The sequence below is a fragment of the Caloenas nicobarica genome, chromosome 19 (genome assembly GCF_036013445.1).
Source record: "Caloenas nicobarica isolate bCalNic1 chromosome 19, bCalNic1.hap1, whole genome shotgun sequence".
NCBI lineage: Eukaryota > Metazoa > Chordata > Aves > Columbiformes > Columbidae > Caloenas > Caloenas nicobarica.
Window position 1 is genome coordinate 2527805 of NC_088263.1, and position 17254 is coordinate 2545058.

General features: G+C 49.3%; 1 protein-coding gene across 1 annotated transcript; it reads right to left on the reverse strand.

Annotated features, from left to right (window-relative positions):
* Positions 1–3890: 3890 nt before the first annotated feature.
* LOC135996445 (ectonucleoside triphosphate diphosphohydrolase 2-like) lies at positions 3891–15316 on the reverse strand. Its single transcript, XM_065648445.1, has 9 exons — positions 15203–15316; positions 12876–12993; positions 10941–11091; positions 10055–10214; positions 8608–8835; positions 7251–7520; positions 6207–6302; positions 5142–5276; positions 3891–4121 (listed from the first exon to the last, which is right to left on the reverse strand). The coding sequence occupies exons 1-9, from the start codon at positions 15314–15316 to the stop codon at positions 3891–3893; spliced, it is 1503 nt and encodes a 500-aa protein (XP_065504517.1).
* Positions 15317–17254: the final 1938 nt, after the last annotated feature.

Below are 17254 nucleotides of genomic sequence, written 5' to 3' on the forward strand. Positions count from 1 at the left end.
GGATTTCAAGTTATTTCATTATTGTTTCGTATTACAGCCCCAAACATCTTAAATAAATGCAAGTACTGCAGTGTCTGGTGTTGCACATTGTTCCTACACTTGCTATTCCAGAGGCCTTTCCTTACCACTGAACAGGACATCTCCACAGGCAGGACAGTATCTTAAGGAGAGGAGGAGTTACAATCCTTGCGTTACTAATGGGAAGCTGGAGCTCAGCCTTATGACAAGTTTTGCAAAGTTCTTGAAGCAGGCGTGACTTCATGACTTGCCAACAAGAGCGAGGAGGTCTGTGAAATCCCAGTGAATTAATTCATCCGTAAGTGTCCTGTGAAATCTTCGTACCTCAAAAGCATCACTTCTCTACGGCCAGGTACCGAGAGGGAGGTTAGGACTTGGCTCCTACAACCCTGGGGAGCCTGCGTGCGTCAGAATGGGAAGAAAGGAACAACTCTGGTCCTGTGGTGCTGAACTTCGTGCTGCAGAATGGGACTGCAGGCAATAAACTGTTATTTCTTTCAGTTTTCATGGGAATTCATTGGTACAACCCAGACGGGATGTGCTGATTGGGAATCCACGATGCTTTGGAAATGGTATGAACTGGAAGAAAGACAAGAGCTAATACACTCCTACAAACATGCTGAAATGAAATTTAGGCTGCTCTAGCCAGCAGCAGGTCAGCTAACCTCTTGTGTTTCTGGAGCTAAACTACAGAAATTGCTTTCTGGTGCCAATTTTTGTATCTAATACTTTTGATTTCCTTCTTATTGATACTTGCTGACAGTAGCAGAACTGCAATTACATGTGAGAAGATATCTGCCAGAACAGCTCTCCCATGGTTCAGGCTGAGTGAGAAGTGAGGGAGCTATGTATAAACATGAAGAATTTATGGACAGTTAGAAAGCCTTCATTATTAATAATTTCCACAATTACATTGTAACCAAAGGGCTGCAAATGTCTTCGTTTCAAAGTGAGTTAATCTAGAATCTCCTTTTAAGTAGATTTCTGCTGTCCAGGTAATCTGGGGATTAATTCTCCAAATTCATGTAGTGCTGACATGAAGGAGCTACTTCTACAGAGAACTGGGAGAAAGGAACATGTTACTTTTATTAGTTTCCATTCTTCTCATACATTCCCAATGTTATTATTTTTTTGCCTTTTTTATGACTAAAAACACACTTCAGGGCTTTTAAAATACCAGTCTAGCTCATCATCCACTAAATGCCTCTATGAGTGTTTTGTTTTGTTTTTTCCGCCAGATAGAAGGAGAATGTTAAGCACCATCAGTGTTGCCCATTCCAAGCCCAGCTGCTGGTGCACAGTTGTTATACGAGAACAAATCTGCCCACCCCTGCCTGCCCCCAGGACCTGCGTGCAGGAGAAGACAGAGGCAGTGGTACTTGGGAGGAGTTATGGGAAAGGAGGGAGCAGAGCTGCTGCCTGCAGTGTGTGGACCAGCGAGGGAAGAACTTCAGCCATCAAAATGTCTCACTGATGAGAACAGCAGCTTTTAGCTCAGGAGTTTAAGATCTGCTCGAAATCAAGTGGTCGTGGGTTGTCTTCGCAGAGTGGTGGCTTGATGTCAAGTGGTGGCTCAAGCATCACGGATTTAATGGGGTAAGTTACGCTGGCTGTATGTGCTGTCACTCAATACAGCTCAGTGGCACGTGTGAGGCAAAAGTAAACTATCAGGAGGACGGTGCTGAGCTTCTTGCCTAATTGCTCACTTGTTATCTGCATGGAAGTCCCGAAGCTTCTAAACAAGAGCTTGGGGAAGGTCCAGCCAATGTCTTTTCTCTTGGACTCTGTGATCTAGTCTTCAAAATCAAGCAGGTGTAATGACTGAGCAGGCCAGAACACCTGGAGTCGTGGGGTTCCTGGCATCTCACTGCCTTATTTCCGTTTCTGACAGTGGCAGGATTCTTCTTGGGCAGGTAGCAAATCTCAGCCAGGAATCCCCCAGTGCTGACAGTCACAGAGCTCTGTTCAATGATCGCATTTCCAGCTGTGGGAGGAATGAATTCTCAGGAATTTCCCTGATATCGCTGACTCCCTGATAACCTCTTTTTAATTTTTTTTTGTATGCAGACTTGCCTGTATCTGTCCTACTTTCTTCAGATGGTTTGAGCAAAGAACACATCAAAGACATAGACACATCTCTCATCAACTAAATACCAGCAGCCAGGTTATCTGAAGTCATTTGCTGCTGGCCTGCCACTGGGAAGAATGTGCCTTCAGGGGTTCTCATTGTGTACCCTGAAAGTACACAGCCTAACAGCTCTTGAGTAAACAGAGGCAAAATCAGCATCCCCCATCCTCCTCACTGAAATGCTCTGTGTTCACAGTGAAACCCCCGCTTTGATCTCTTGCCAAGAATAACACAGACAGTCTACTAAAACATCTTTAATAACATGATATAATTAAAAATATCCAGCGTGCAACTCAAAGAAATGAATATGAAGCTTAAGTCTGTTTCCACACCCCTCCAAACTTGACTGACAGGTTCCAAACCTTCATTAATTGGCCTGAAAATTTATGAATGTCCCAATATTATGGGGGAGGGAGCATGTCCTATATATGAGTTGGGAGCACAAGCAATTAATAATCAGATTTGAAAGGATATGGGTGCCACGGTAGCTTTAAAAATCCTGCAAGGCACATCATTGCATCTGTGAACATTTAAATTTCTAGTTAAAGTACTCTGAAATGAGTAGGAGACACTTCTCTCTTAGGATTTTAACAGCCTGTGTGTTTAAGTCTCTGAAGAAATCCAAGAAGTGAACTCCAAATGTTTTAGTCAAAGAACACTATTTGTCTGAACCCAGCCCTTTTCTTCACAATACCATGAGGTATTTGTACAGCACCTCACCTTTTAGACGAGCAGAACAGACCAGGGGAACTGAAATGACTGCCAAGTCCCAGAGGAATCCTGAGTATTGGATTATAAAGTAACTCTGGTCACAGTCTAAGGTGAAAGTCATTGGACTGACAATTAGGAAAGCTTCTGTCCCTGGGTCTGCTCTTCTCAAAAGGACAGTATTAGATGAGACACTTCATTTCCAGAGTCAGCGAGACAAGCAGCTCAGTGCAAATGAACCAACTGGTGAACCTCAGCCCACCATGCACCTGATTTGAGTAGATGTGAAATGAAATGTGTTAATTTAAGTCCTAATTAAAGAGTTTAAATTGACAATTTTAACCCCGAGTTGCCATGACTCAGCTGAGAGACAGGAATTCAGCTGTGCGTCTGTGCATTTTGTTTCTCCTTTGATGCTCTGCACATTTTGTGGATGGCAAGACTAAAAAACATTGCTTTTGAAGGATTCTTGGTCAGCAGAATGGATCAGATGCATGGATACCATCCCTGAGGTGGAAGAACAGACAGATCAGGCAGAAAATACCTGCTTTCTTCCTTAGAACATGGAAACCAGTTGGCCGTTATATTCTGATTACATTTTAACGCTGTTCCAGTCTTCACTAGTGGCAATACTGGAGGTATTGTCTCTCTTGTGGGCACAGCGGAGGACAGAGCACTTTTTTTCAGATACCACCTCTTCTGATTAGACAGGATTATTCAATATTAACTGTACAATAGCTCAGGGCCTGCTTGCTCAGAGGCATCGCCTCGTTAGGTTGACATGAGTAATCTCAGCTGCAGCCCAAGCAAGATCTGTGCAGGGTACTCTCTCATTTGGAGAACAAATTGCTTGTGATCCACCAGGAATCACAGGCTTCCTGCAGAGCAGGATCTGTTGTCTCAGTGGACAGTAGTGCAAGTGTTGGCAAGTTGAAATAAGGCTCTGGAAGTCCTCCAGAAAAGTCACTTGCATCTTCCACATCTGTGTGATTTCTGTATGTACCCCTGGCAAGAGTATCAAGTTCCAGAATAACTGTCAGTTGTCATCAAAAACGCTGCTGTTCCTGTTACTGAAGCTGTTTTCCTTGACCATCACTCGGTACGAGATACGCATGAACGAGCCAGTGAGCAGCACGACAAAGAGGATGAGGAGCAAGGACCAGACCCCTGGTTCAATCCCCTTGAGGAAGGTTGGGCTGTCCTGGGGGATGGTGTTGGTCAGATTCAGCAGGTACCCAAGAGTCCAGCCAGATGATGGGTCACCCATCTATTGGCATGAAAAGGAGGAGAGGTCACAAGAGAAGGAGACAGTCTAGACCCTAGCTGTGTTTCTGTCCGCAGGCCTAAGGCCTCCTATACTTTATTTGAGACTGATCCAAGGATTAACCTTGAAATGAGGAGCTTTCCCACTGTCAGTGCACTAATAGGCCTTAATTGCTCTGACCAGTCTCACCTGGCACTTCACCCACCCCCTTGCCTGTGGGGCTGGGAGCTCCATTTAAGCTCTGGCCTGGGCAGCAACTTCTTTCCTGAGCTGGGCTGTAGGTATGTGCTGTTCCTTCTGCTTCCTGACTGGATTTTCCAGATGGGCCTCAGGTCTGCATTATGAGTAGTTCTGTCTCTGGCCCTGATTGAACCTCAGACTTATGTTTTAAGTAGCTTTGTTTCTGGCTTTCTAGGCTGGGCTCTTAGGCTGGACCCTGGACCTGCCTCACTCCCTTGCCTTAGTCCAATGATCATCATGTGGCTGACTGAACTGCCCTGCTCAGTGGGACCAGGCCTTTGCTGGTGAGTTGAGAAGAAGTCTGGGAATAAGCTTTCTTTTCTTGTGCGAAGGGAAGAACTTGAATCAAATCCTCCTTTTCTTAGGGGTTCCAGATCCTGAAGCAATTTCAGACCTTATAAGCCAGTTATAAACCCTTGCTAGTATAAAGGTGATTGCAAAGAGGTGGAGCAGCATCTTTTGGCTCAGGAAATATTATCAGCAGTTTGTCCTTAGCATTAAGTGGTGATAAAACCATACTTCCCTCTTGGGCATAGACTGTTAAAGATTATATTGCTTCAGGTTAGATTTTGACCCATCTGTTTTTCACTTGGGACAAGTCTAATCTATAGCTCTCTGAGACTGGTTTTCTTGTTTATCTTATGACAATTGTGAATTTATTTTGCAAAAACATCTTACTGGAGAAACCTAGCTAGTTAGGGCTTGTAGGAGTTAGGGACAGGCTGGCTTTACTGAAACCAGCCCTCCCTCATAATTAGAAATACCACACTGTAGTTAACTGACCTTCTTCTGGAATGCAGTCCAGACAGTCCTGTCCAAGTCAAACGTGTATCCCTTTGTGCTGAGATGAAAGATGAAGGCAGACACGAGGCAGTAATCAGCAAGTGTATCCAAGCTTGTTTGGGACTCCTTGACCAGCTGGTGTCATTTCCAAAAGAAGATTGGGGGGCGGGGGGGAGTAAATATTCAGTAGCTGAACTTCAGGCCTGCTCTAGCCTCTCTAATGCTCTGGGTCTGTCTGGAGAAGTGTTTTGTCTCCTGTGCAGTCTGAAACCCTGTTTCCTGCACCCACTGGGCTGTGGTCTGGGAACCAGTGTCATCTCTTAGTGCCTTTGTTCCCATCTTATTAAAGACCAGGTGGTTCCAAGAGCAGCAGGGCTGGCAGCCAGGTCTCCGACAGTTGCCTTGCAGGTGAACTGCTTAGTATGACTCTCTGCTCTCTAATTAGATTGAGTTAATGCCACAGCCTTTCTCTCAACAGGAATATTAACAAGATCTTTCTTTTCTATCCAGAAGAGAAAGCTTTAAGGAACTGCTTATGGGCTTTGCTACCCCATTAGCAAACCCTGTAGAAATTGTTCAGTTTGAATGTTACTGGGGATGTTTGGTCAGTGTAGGTGCAAGTGAGGGTGACCTCATAAGTCACCACTTGAGGAAAATAATTTACAGATTCCCCCTGGCTTGATCTCTGTGGGCCCAGGTGAAATGGGAAAGCCCCTGGAGTCTGAGGAGATGTGCTCCTTGGACTGGAGGATAACAGGAAGGCCAAAGTGATGCATGGGAGTGAGTAGACAGCCTTCCTGTTTGATCCCGAATATCCAGTAAAAGGTACTTGTGGCTTTTCATTTAATTGAGCCCAGGTGTTACCAGCATCAGCTGGGATTTGAGAGGAAGGGAAATAAGGGGAGCCTGTTTCCTCAAAGTAAAAAAAGGGATTTAAAAAAACCCAAAACAACTCAAACAAAAACTGGCAAATCCAGATTCTCTCAGTCTGAGCCCTGCGGGCTTTCACAACAGACTGTTCCTTGCATCCCACTCTCCCTGCACACTAAGTTATTCCACAGTTACCTCTTTGACGGACATTCCACAAAGCCTGTTGACTGCCTGGCCCAAGTCCGGAGAGGGTATGGTTTCTCTCGTGAAATCCATGGCCTCAGACATCACCTATAACAGCAGCAGTAACAATCATCAGGCTCCAGGGTGCCCTGTCTGTGGTGGCTACAAGTGCCTCTGGGTGCAAAGAAAACAAGCAGATGTGTTTCTGTCTGGAGATGGAGATAGGACTGCTGCTAGCTTGCATGCAGCAGCCTTCCTGCCCCTGCCTGGATCAGCAGGCTGGTCCTTACACTCCTTGGCACAGTGTCCATGGGGGACTTCTGAAGTTCCTCCCTCTGCATTCACGGAAATGCATTTGGCTTCTCCTAGGATCTTGAGGTGGTCCTGGCTTAACATCTCAGTGACTCTGGATGCTAGATCCAAGGTCTCGGATACGAGCATGCCCAGGTGTCTGCTCAGAGTGGCAGAGGAGCTTCAGCTTCACCACACGCTTGGTGTGGGAAGAGCTTCTCAGCACACAAGTCCCGACTGCTCTATCCTTGCTGGCTCACCTGAGCTCCTGTAGAGCTCTGCGGAGCTCCAACGTTTGTCTCACAAGCAGTTGTTTCTGAGGCATGGATGAAGAAAGCTCTGCCGCAGTCAGCAGTGGGAAGCTGTGTTCCATGTTCGGACAGCTTTGTGCCAATGAGGGGGAACGGGCAGGAGTCTGTGTGTGCAGCGTGAGCACTGGCCCTCTTGGCTAGCAGAGGGCACAGTGTCATAGAATCATAGAATGGTTTGGGTTGGAAGGGACTTTCAAAGCTCACCCAGTGCCCCCCCTGCCATGAGCAGGGACATCTGCACCAGCTCAGGTTGCTCAGAGCCCCGTCCAGCCTGGCCTGGGATGTCTCCAGGGATGGGGCATCCACCACCTCTCTCAGCAACCTGGGCCAGCATTTTACCACCCAAATACTGGAACAGTGTGGCTGTTCCTACTGTATTTGTTAATGACCAAACTTGTCTCATTTCATGGGTTCTCCATACCAGTTGCCTACCCCAGCGTAAATGAGAACCCACCAGAAACCTGGTCCGGGAGGGCTTGAAAACACTGCTGAGGGGATGCTTGAAGAAGCTGCAGGAAGAGGAGGAGTTGAGCAGCCTTTGCAGGAGCCTCATGCAGGCGGTGGGATTGCTGGAGCCGGTGATGTTGAAGACCTCAGGGCCAGGGATGTCCGATGTGTCATCGCTGACAGCACAAGGCCCTGTGTGCACTGAATGCCACTGCACTTCCCGGGAGTAGGAGAGGGGCCAGCAGGGATTAGACACGGTCTTAGCACTTCTCTGTTCCTAGAGGCAGAATAAAACAAGGACAGAGGCAGCAAGAGAGGAGGTTGGCATCCCAGGCCTTCACAAAGGAATACAAAATGCAACACAGTGAAGAACAGTTTTCCTCTGGCACCGCAATGATGTAAATGAGCAGAAAGGCTGTAAAAGGTTTGCCAAACCTTATCTCAACTAGTGAACCCAGGCTGGTGCAGGAGGCTCCCAGCTCCGGCAGAGTTCAGGGCAAGCTGCAATGCCCAGACCTGCTGTGGGGTGCTGAGGAGTCCCAGCTCTACCTGCTCTCCCTTAGGCCAAAACCACAATTTCAATGAATCCTGTACTCTTTGTAGCTGCAAGAAAGAGGTCTGCCTTCCAAATGGCTTAACTCCAAAGTGCTTCTTATTTCTAGAAATTGCCCAATATAACTGTGGTGAAGTGAGTCTCCATGTGGGACGTTCAGGTCTCAAATGAGGGGACATGTGGTTTATAGGGAGGCAAGTGGGTGGGCAGTGAGTCGTTTCTTTCTGAAAAAGTCAGTTTTGGTGGAGACTGAAATGATTCCTGAATTTGCGTCAGATGCTGCCACCTCCCCCTCAAGTGAAATAAAGTTTGGAAGAACCAAAACACCTGCATGTTTCCAAAATGAAATATTGCTCTTTTAAAGACTACTTCAGGGTTAAAGTCAGCAAAGGACAGAAAGAACCCAAATGGAAGGTCTCACTTGGTTCCTGGGTGCTGTTTAGGCTCCCCTTCTAGGACAGAGGAGCAGTTCAGAGGAGACAAGCTGTTGCCTTGCTCCACCCTGAAGGTGATCTTAGCACCTCTGGAGAGTGATTCTGTGCTCGTGTGTATTAAGTAAGGAGGCAAATAGAGCCTGCAAGTAGGAAACTCTGGAATTGGTGCCTGTGTATCTGCTTGGAGGATATCGATTTGGGCATAGAGAGTATGTCTGACAAAAGCAGTGGACTTTTTTAGATATATGCAAATACCTTCTATTAAACACTGTGACATTTTACCCACCAGCAGCTATGCCTTATGCAACTGTCATTCAGTGCAGAGGGTTAATATTCTGTCCAGGAATTTTGCAAATGTCCTTCACGCAGATACTCACTTGAATGAGCGTGGAGAGCAGGCTACTGCGGAGCTGGTCCGTGCCATGGCAGGGACAGCGGCGAGTGTACACGCTGTGTGTCTGCCCGTACAGCTGCAGCCTCACTCCCTCTGTTGGTGCCTGGTTCTCTTCTTCTACCACGGCAGTGAGCTGTGCTGAGGTTCCTCCCACGGACAGGACTCCTGCTGTCCCCTTCCCGGAGGGGACTAACTGTCCTCGCCAGTCGTACTGACCCAAAAAGAAACAGAGAGGTCAGTTCTTCAGACTCTTTTGTCTGGGTCATGGTCAGATTCAAGCATTAGTGCACAGAGAGAGAAAACAGCTTTCTGTTACAGTACAGCCCAATGCTATTTTTTTGTTTTCTTCCTCACAGGACAGGAGGATGCTGGACTGGTGGCTTTGGAGGGAACAGAGGAGCCATTGTGCGAGCACTGCCAGCTGCACGAGAGCTCCATACAGCCAGCAAGAGCAAACAGGGTTCACCATCCTGCACAGCTGTTCAAGGGTCTCAGCAGGTAAGAGCAAGGGAGAGAAGAGAGGATGGTGGCGGTGGGGAGTGGGAAGGAAGCTTCCAGGTGGACAGATAGGCGCTTCACGTGCTGCCTTGATACTAAAGTGGTCCTCCTGTCAGATGAACCCTGTGGTTTCATCTCCCGCTGGCTTGCAGAACTGATTATTGGCAGTGCTGGAGATGGCGGTAACAGGCAGGACAGTTTGCGCTGACTGTGGGTGTGAGCATTCTGCCCGTGGCCAGTGCACACTTGCTGCTGGCTCTCGGAAGTGCCTTGGAGTTCTTCTTGAGACCCCTTGGCTTGAGAAGCCATGGGTAGAGCGAGGAAACTTAAATGTATTATTGTTGTTTAGCGAGTACCTTCTGAGTACAGAGCAGGCCCCTGTGCTGAGACACCCAGCTGTGCTCTTGCTCGCGTTTCAATGAGAGGAAATTTGACGGGCTTTTGCAGCAAAAGACTCTGTATCTCTGTCCACCCTCTACGGGATGCCCTGTGGGACAGCTGGGCTCCAGTGGCAATCCCACAGCAGCCCACAGACAGCAGCAATGCCTGTTTGGTGGTGCTGAGCTAGAGCTACAGGGACTCAGGGCAGTGGGGTTCTTGGTGATACCCCAGGGCCAGGCCACATAGGGCTGTCTATGTGAGCATCCTGGATGTGCTGTCCAAAAAGCTTCACATCTGTTAGGGCATGAACATGCCCAGGAAAGGCTAGATTAGAGGTTTGGTCCTTCAATCCAGTTTTAACAGTCTCACAAATCCCCCAGCCAGCTGGTGTTGGATATAACCTGCCTCCTCTAAAAGGCAGTGCAAGCCGTTCTTTTAAGCGTTGTTTAAAGTGCAGGGCTTTAATGGTCTCTCCATATGTTTCTGTGGCTGTTTGTGAATGGTAATTGCTCAGCTCAGTTCTGTACTCCCCAGCCAGTATCATCCTTTACCTTGAAGAAGTTCCCCAGGACATAATTAACAGCAACCCAATTGAATGCTTCCTTGTCTGGACTGGACAGGATTTGTGCCCTCTGGAAGTCAAAGGGGGATGACTTCAGGGCCACAGTCAGGGCTGCAAGGACACCGTCAGGGAGGGTAGGATGGGTGAGGCTAAACAGGAAAGAAAAAGAAGGCACAGTTGTTGTTACCGGAGCAGCCCACACTGGGGGCACAGCTGCAGGGCTTCTGCTGCGCTCCCCACTCTGGGTGGTAGCACAGACACAGTGACAGTTCCGCTCCTGCTGCTCTGTCCCTCTCCCCTCCCAGGACACTGGGGCAAGAATGGCAGGGAGGGTGATTTGAGTAGTTGTGTCATTGTTCAAGAATTTGGGAGTTTAGTACTTTCTGCCACTGAAGGATCCTGTGGCATTTACCCAGTGACCTGACCCCCTCCAGAACTTTTCCCCAGTATATAAAAGGAGACAGAGGTCCCAGTAATGAGATAACAGAGAACAGGGTCCACTTAAGTGTGTATGATAAGGTGGATCTTCCCACTGCTGCTCCCAAACCCTGCAAACCCATGCGGGTTACCACATAAACTGAAAACACTTCAGCTTCCAGACTGACAGGTGTTTTCCCAAGCACTAATTGTGAAGGAGACTTTACACAGACTAGTAGCGGTAGCAAGACTGCCTTCATCACAGCTCCTTGGCGGGGGACAGTGTGGAGACACAGCCATGCCCTACTCCCCTCGAGCATGGGGACCCGAAGAAGGTTTACCTGACCATCAGGTTGGGGATGGAACACACTGCAGAGCAGACAGGGTGAGATTCATTTACGGAATGATCCGTGTGACGTGTGCTGATCTCTGGGTGTGGGTTTGCAACATTCACTCACTTCAGCTGCCTCATGCTGGCGGATGCTCCAAAGTAGAGGGGGGTTTGGCTGTGCTGCTCTTCTGGGATCTCTTTCTGGGCCCAGTTCAAACATGACTCCAAGCTCTTCTCTACATTCTGAGGAGAATCTGAGTAGTTGGAGATTCCCAGACCTGAGGACCAGGGGAAATAATGAAATTTCTAGAGGAAAGATAAGGGAGAAGTGTGAGAGCTGTTACCCAAGAGGTTGCAGTCCTATGAGGAATGGAGTAGTTCCTCCTGCTAAAATACGGCATGGAGAGCACAACAGCACCTGCAGGGCTGTCAGGCTTTGGAACAGGCTGCCCAGGGCAGTGGTGGAGTCCCCATGCCTGGAGGGGTTGAACAGACGTGGAGATGAGGTTCTCAGGGACATGGGTCAGTGCCAGGGGCAGGTTAACGGTTGGAGTCAATGATCTTGAGGGTCTCTTTCAACCAAAATGATTCTATGATTTTATGTAAATCCCAAATCTCACAGGGAACCCTAGCTCTGCTGCTGAGATGTCCCGTGAATGACCACACATCAGCCACAGGACAGCTGCAACAGCTGAGGCTGTCCCAGCTCACAGAGGAAGAAATGTGACTTTAGCCACTATAAAAGATAAGCAAAAGGACCCACTGCCGTGCAGACAGAGTGAGGCTGTGTCAGCTCTCTCCTGCAACCACTTCCTCTTGTGTTGGCAGAGGTGGCTTCTGAGCCCTGTGCCTGCAAGTGAGACACCTCTGCTCTAGAGAAAGCTGGTGCTGGGTGGAGGGAAGCTATGTGCAAGCCTTGACCAACCTCACAGCAAGGTTCAAGGAGCTCTTAAATGCTGGTTTTGAGCCATTGCCCAGAAATAGCCTTACTTCCCCAGCCTCTGGCTCACTCAGCTTCCTGGCTGTGTGACTCCATCACCGCGTGCTTTGCTCTCCTGGGCCCTGTACAGGGGTGAGCTGTGGCTTGTCTGTGGCCACTTGAAAGCTGTGACCACCCTGCCGTGCAGACAGAGGACTTCTCACATTTGGGGAAGAGACCTGCCTGGACTTCTTGTTCCTGCTGCTGACAAACTGCTGCACCGAGCTACAGTTGCTGTTTTTAACCCAACCAGTGAACATGGCAGCAGGCAAGGGACACATACAAGGTTTCAGGGAGCCCTTATGGCATCTTCTGTGTGCGGTTTGTGTTGCTTACAGTCTGCAAGGGCACAAACCCTCTTGTCTGCTTGCTGTGCAGTTGCCCTCCCACAGCACACTGCTACTGAAAGTTCAAGGGTTTCCCAGTATCGTGCTATAATTAGGTTTCAACATCAAAGCAAGATTGAGAGATAGGGAAGGCAAACCCCAAGCATTAATGCATGAAACCCTTTCAGGGTACTTTGGCAGCGCCAAACTGATTCAAGGTAGTGAGGAAGACCCAAATATTCTCCAAAATGTCACACTTAAAACCAAATTGAACTCATGTTTGTGCTGTCAAACCCCATGCAGGGGGTCAGAGCCTTCACACCTCGGTTGTCCTGGAGCTGCACCACTTACTGCCCAGTCACAAGGAGGCAGAAGATACCAGGAGTCACCCTGCAGCCAGATTTGTCTCTGTTGCTGTTCACTGTCTTGCCTGGGTGAGAAGCTCAGCAACCTTGGCTCTGCCACTGATCTCTGGGGACATCAGGATGCCCCCAGCCCCTCTGTGTGCTTCCCTGCCCGCAGCAGGGCAATAAACTGTCACCTGCTACTGCCAAGTGCTCAGACGTCCAGGTGCGTATGGTTAAATCTGCTCATGTTGAGAAGATCCAGGCTGAAAATAAGCTTCACTGTCACCACGATTTTGGTGTATAGCTAGATGATACAGGAGCCGAGGGAATTTTTGCAATGGTCCATGCACAGATCTCCATCTGTCCCATGCCAGTCCCACAGACCACTGAGCATGACTTGGGCACCTTACCTTGCACCAGACAGGAGCTGCATTCCCTGATCACCCCGGTCTTGTTTCCCTTGGTGGTGGTCCACTGGTAGATGAACAGGATGGTGCAGGATGAGCCAGCATCCAGAACAATGCCATACTGGAAAACCCCCAAAACATTCTATATAAATACCACTGAACGCATGCTGCTTTATTACTGTAGGGTTACTCAGCATTACGTAGGTGTTCCGGGTAACCCATGGGCCTGCACTGCAGTATTTGAGTTTGCTTTCTACATGCAAAGAAAAGGTGAAGCCAGAAGATGATGTGGATTTGCAGGGAAACATCTGCATTTCTGACTATACGTGAGGAGCGACAGGAGTGAAGAGAAACCCAGGAATGTATCAGACCTCCAGTGGCATGTTCTGTAGCTGTTCCTGAAACCAGGCAGAGGCTTTCCACTGAGAGCTGAGCCATCTGGAGCTCAGGAAAAACAGGTCCTAAAGCAGCAGGAGATGGAACCATACAGCTCTCATCTGATTTTGGGACTCAAACTGCTGCTGGGTTCATTTGCTAACGAGATAAGGCTTTTGTGCAGGAATTGGAAGGCTGCTGTCTGCTTCTGGTTCCGAGGAACCAGAGACTCCCACAGCGGTTTGATGCCCCACTGCAGAGATGGTGCAACACGGGCTGGGTTTGCCGCGATGTGTGCCAGACCTGCAGCACGCCGGGACCAACCAGCACATACACTGTCCAGGGCAGCGGCCCTGAGGAGACCAAGATAGTGGCTTGGCAGAACCAGCAGCAGCAAACATGAGATTTCTCAACACCTCGTCCATTGACAGTTCTCCTGTTGCCCAGCAGTGATGCCAAGGGCTTCCCTAGTCTTTTCGCAACCCAGCATCTGGTCCATTTGCTGCTGACTGAACCTTGCTGAGCTGCACCTCATATGTGAGGGTTAGGAAATGCGAGCCCACTGGGGTACAGCTCTGTGGCTGTTCTGGATGTCCCCACACTCAAAATACCCCCAGTGCTGGTCTAGGGTCTCCTCCTCTCCCCCAGACTGGGACATGACCCCAAACTGGGACACGTCCTATACAGATAGGAAAGAAAATAATGAGATCTGTGAGGTACGTGGTAGTGCATGGTCTAAGCTCTGTCTTGCACAGAAATAGTTGTAGCTGTGACTGAGTGGGAGGTGAAGCCTCCTGAAAGGTTGATGTTAATACCATCAGAAGGGTTTTAGCATGAAACAGAGCCTGGCTGCAGCCTCTGAGCAGAGCTGGCTGCCTGCTGCCTTCCTGGGAGCTCCCAGCTGCACCAGACCCAATGCCCAGGCCAGGAACTGGTGGGACGGGAGCCGGAGCAGAAAGGCGGAAGGAGGATGGAGCTCCCTGCCTGAGCCTGCTGGCATCCTCCCACATGAGTGACAGCTCGTATTTCTCGCAGGGACACGTCGGCTGCCGCAGAAGAGGAAGAAATGAATGGTATTGGTGGAGAAACCTGGATTTTTTTCCTCCTTCACAAAACGAGAGTGTGCTGCTGGGAGCTCAAGGGAGGAGCGGGCATCACCACATTTCTGCCCCAGCTCAACACCAGGGAGGAGCATAATGGAGCAATAAGGGTATTTTTTAAATCAAATTTTGTTTCTGAGTGTGGAGGAGGGGTAGTGTCTCTAAAAATGCAGGTTAACCTACTTCTGTTTGAGTAAACCATAGCGTGCCACCAATCTCACCTCGGCCGCAGTGCAGCGGGAGGCTGAGCGGATGGGTATTAACCCCCTGGGCACTGGGCAGAGTTGACCCCGCTGCCTACAGCAGGTTGGCTCTTCAGTTAAAATCAAGAGAGGGCAGAAGAGGAGAAGGCATGGAAGAGAATTTTTTTTTATTTAAAGACAGAAGCAGCAGTTCAGGGCCAAATTCCTGCTGAGTTTCAAGAGGCACCTAGCTCTTTCCTTCCTCTGACACCTTAGTCCTTTGCTGCTCTGGGTAGCTCCTGACATGGGCTGTCTCTCCTCAGCCTGGGTGAGCATCTCCGCTGATCCATGGGCCATATCCAGCCTGTGTTTCCCTGACCAGCCAAAGAGGTTGGCTTGGTTTTGCTTCAAAAAGCTACAGCATCTTGGAGGATGCCAACCCATCCTCACAGTCTTGTTCTAGTCCCCTCCTCAGCTTATTTCAGGCTAATAAATAACTCAGTAGTGCAAAGAAAGTAAAAAGCAGCAAACCACACCAATTTAAATGCCCGGTTTGCACAAAGAAATGGGCACGCTCTGCTTAAGCAGCAGCCCCACAGATGAGAAGGTCCACTGCTCATTGCCCCGCTTGACCCCCGGCTTGGCTGCCCCTCGGGCAGGCGGACACCCTTACCTTGGTCCTGAGAGGTGCGACGGGCACATCTTTAGTGGAGACACAAAGCAGCATGATGCCCGTCAGTCCTGCTGCGATCACCAGCCAGGGGGGAAGGAGTTCACGCCAAGACATGAAGTGCTTTCTCCTTTCGCAACGAATCAAAAGAGGAAGCAGCGGAGCAGCAAACTGACAGCGACTGCTTTTCACAACCTTTAAAAAGAGGAGAAAGGCGGGGCCCGGGCCAGGCTCCAATTGCAGCCTGGCCCCAAGCCACAGGGACCACAAGGAGCGTGTGGGCCAAGCTGCGATGCGTCAGGCAATTCTCCTTTCCATTGCTCCATGCAATAAATAAAACGACGGCTTCGTGCCCGTTTCAGCGCGAGCTTTGCAAAGGCATCGGTGCAACCTTGAAACTGCCCCAGGCGATGGGGTGGAGGTAAACAGAAATGTGGGGTTAACTCAGCTATGCAATAAGCAGAAAGCAGGCAAAACTCATCCGTTTGGTATTCTGTGCCTGGCAGTGCTAGCTGCCAAAATTAGAAGTGGGGAAACTCCTTGTTGCTGGGTTTACTTTATATCTGAGGGCTCCAGGGTGGACATCGGGCACTTCCCTGCAAACACGTGTCTGTTGAGTTGGGGCAGAGCATACACTGCCCGGATCCTTCAGACTGCTCCTGCTTCCTCCTTCACTCTCAAGCATCACCCGGGACACGAAAACATCTGCATGCTTGGGTTCCCACCCACAAGATTCTGACTGGTTTGGTTTTTGCTGTGGGAGGGAGACTGGGGAGGCTGCTCAGGTCATTTGCCTCCAGAAGGCCAGAGTCAGTGTAGGTGCCTGTATTTGCCTTCTCAACAGCTTCCCCATGAAAAATAGCCAACACCTTCACAGAACATAAGCCCACTTTCTCCTTTCCGGTGGCTACAAAGGTATGTCCCCGAAACCAGAATTTCTGAAGAAAAATGTGTTAGTCCCAGGAGCAGTGCTTCTTTCAGACTGTCCCCATCTGTTGCACAGAGACTGGGTCTAGGAATAAAAGTGCAATGTCTTTAAAGAAATAGTTTAGTTTGTGTGAGCCTGGACCATTTATTGGCAAGGCCATCTTGTCCCCACCGGAGGACTTCACCAGCCAGGCCTCTGTCTGCAGAACTACAGGAATGACACCTTCTTGGTCTTGTAGGAGTGTTTGGAGACGCATCTCTCAATCTTAGAGTTGGTTTAAGCAAAGTGCCAGAAATGCCTCATCTTCCTTCAGAGTTTAGACTCCACATTTTGCTGGTTGGCAACTAGAACGTATCTGCAGATGTCCTTGCAGTGACAGGACAAGGGCCAATGGTTTTAAACTGAAAGAGGGTAGATTTAAATAGCACATAAGAAATGTTTCACAATGTGGGTGGTGAAACCCTGAACAGGGTGCCCAAATAAGCTGTGGATGCCCCATCATTGGAAGTGTTCAAGGTCAGGTTGGATGGGGCTCTGAGCAACCTGGTCTAGTGGAAGGTGCCCCTGCCCGTGGCAGGGGGTTGAACTAGATGAGCTTTGCAGGTCACTTCCAGCCCAAACCATTCTGTGCTGCTTTGTTTTGCTTACGCTTGGCCTGACAATGCTCTGCTTTGCAATGTAGACATGGATTAAATTGCCAGAGTGCTGTCAGTCCTCCTGCCCCTGCTCTCACACCTGCCCAGGAGGACAGACAAGCTTTCATACCCTTCACTTGTGAGGATTTGAGCAGCAGTTCAGCTTGCTGCAGTGCCGCAAACAAAACAGGCACCCCAGGCGTTCTCCCATCTCGGAGAAATGCTGCACGTCAGATGCGTGGAGCGGCTGCTCGCACCAGGGTGGTTGGCTGATCGCTCGTGCCCATGGGCTGGTCACTAGTTTATACCGATATCGCGATATATCATCAGCATCTAAGGATATCCAGGTCGAGGGAGGAGCTGCCAGATCCTGCCATGCTCAGGCCAGTCCTGCTGCCTGTAAAGCCATCCACCAGCAGAGCGGCCAGTACCTCAAACTGTGCAGGGGCTGCTTCTGCAGCTGGGGGACAGAGGGGGAAGATGAGGGACCAA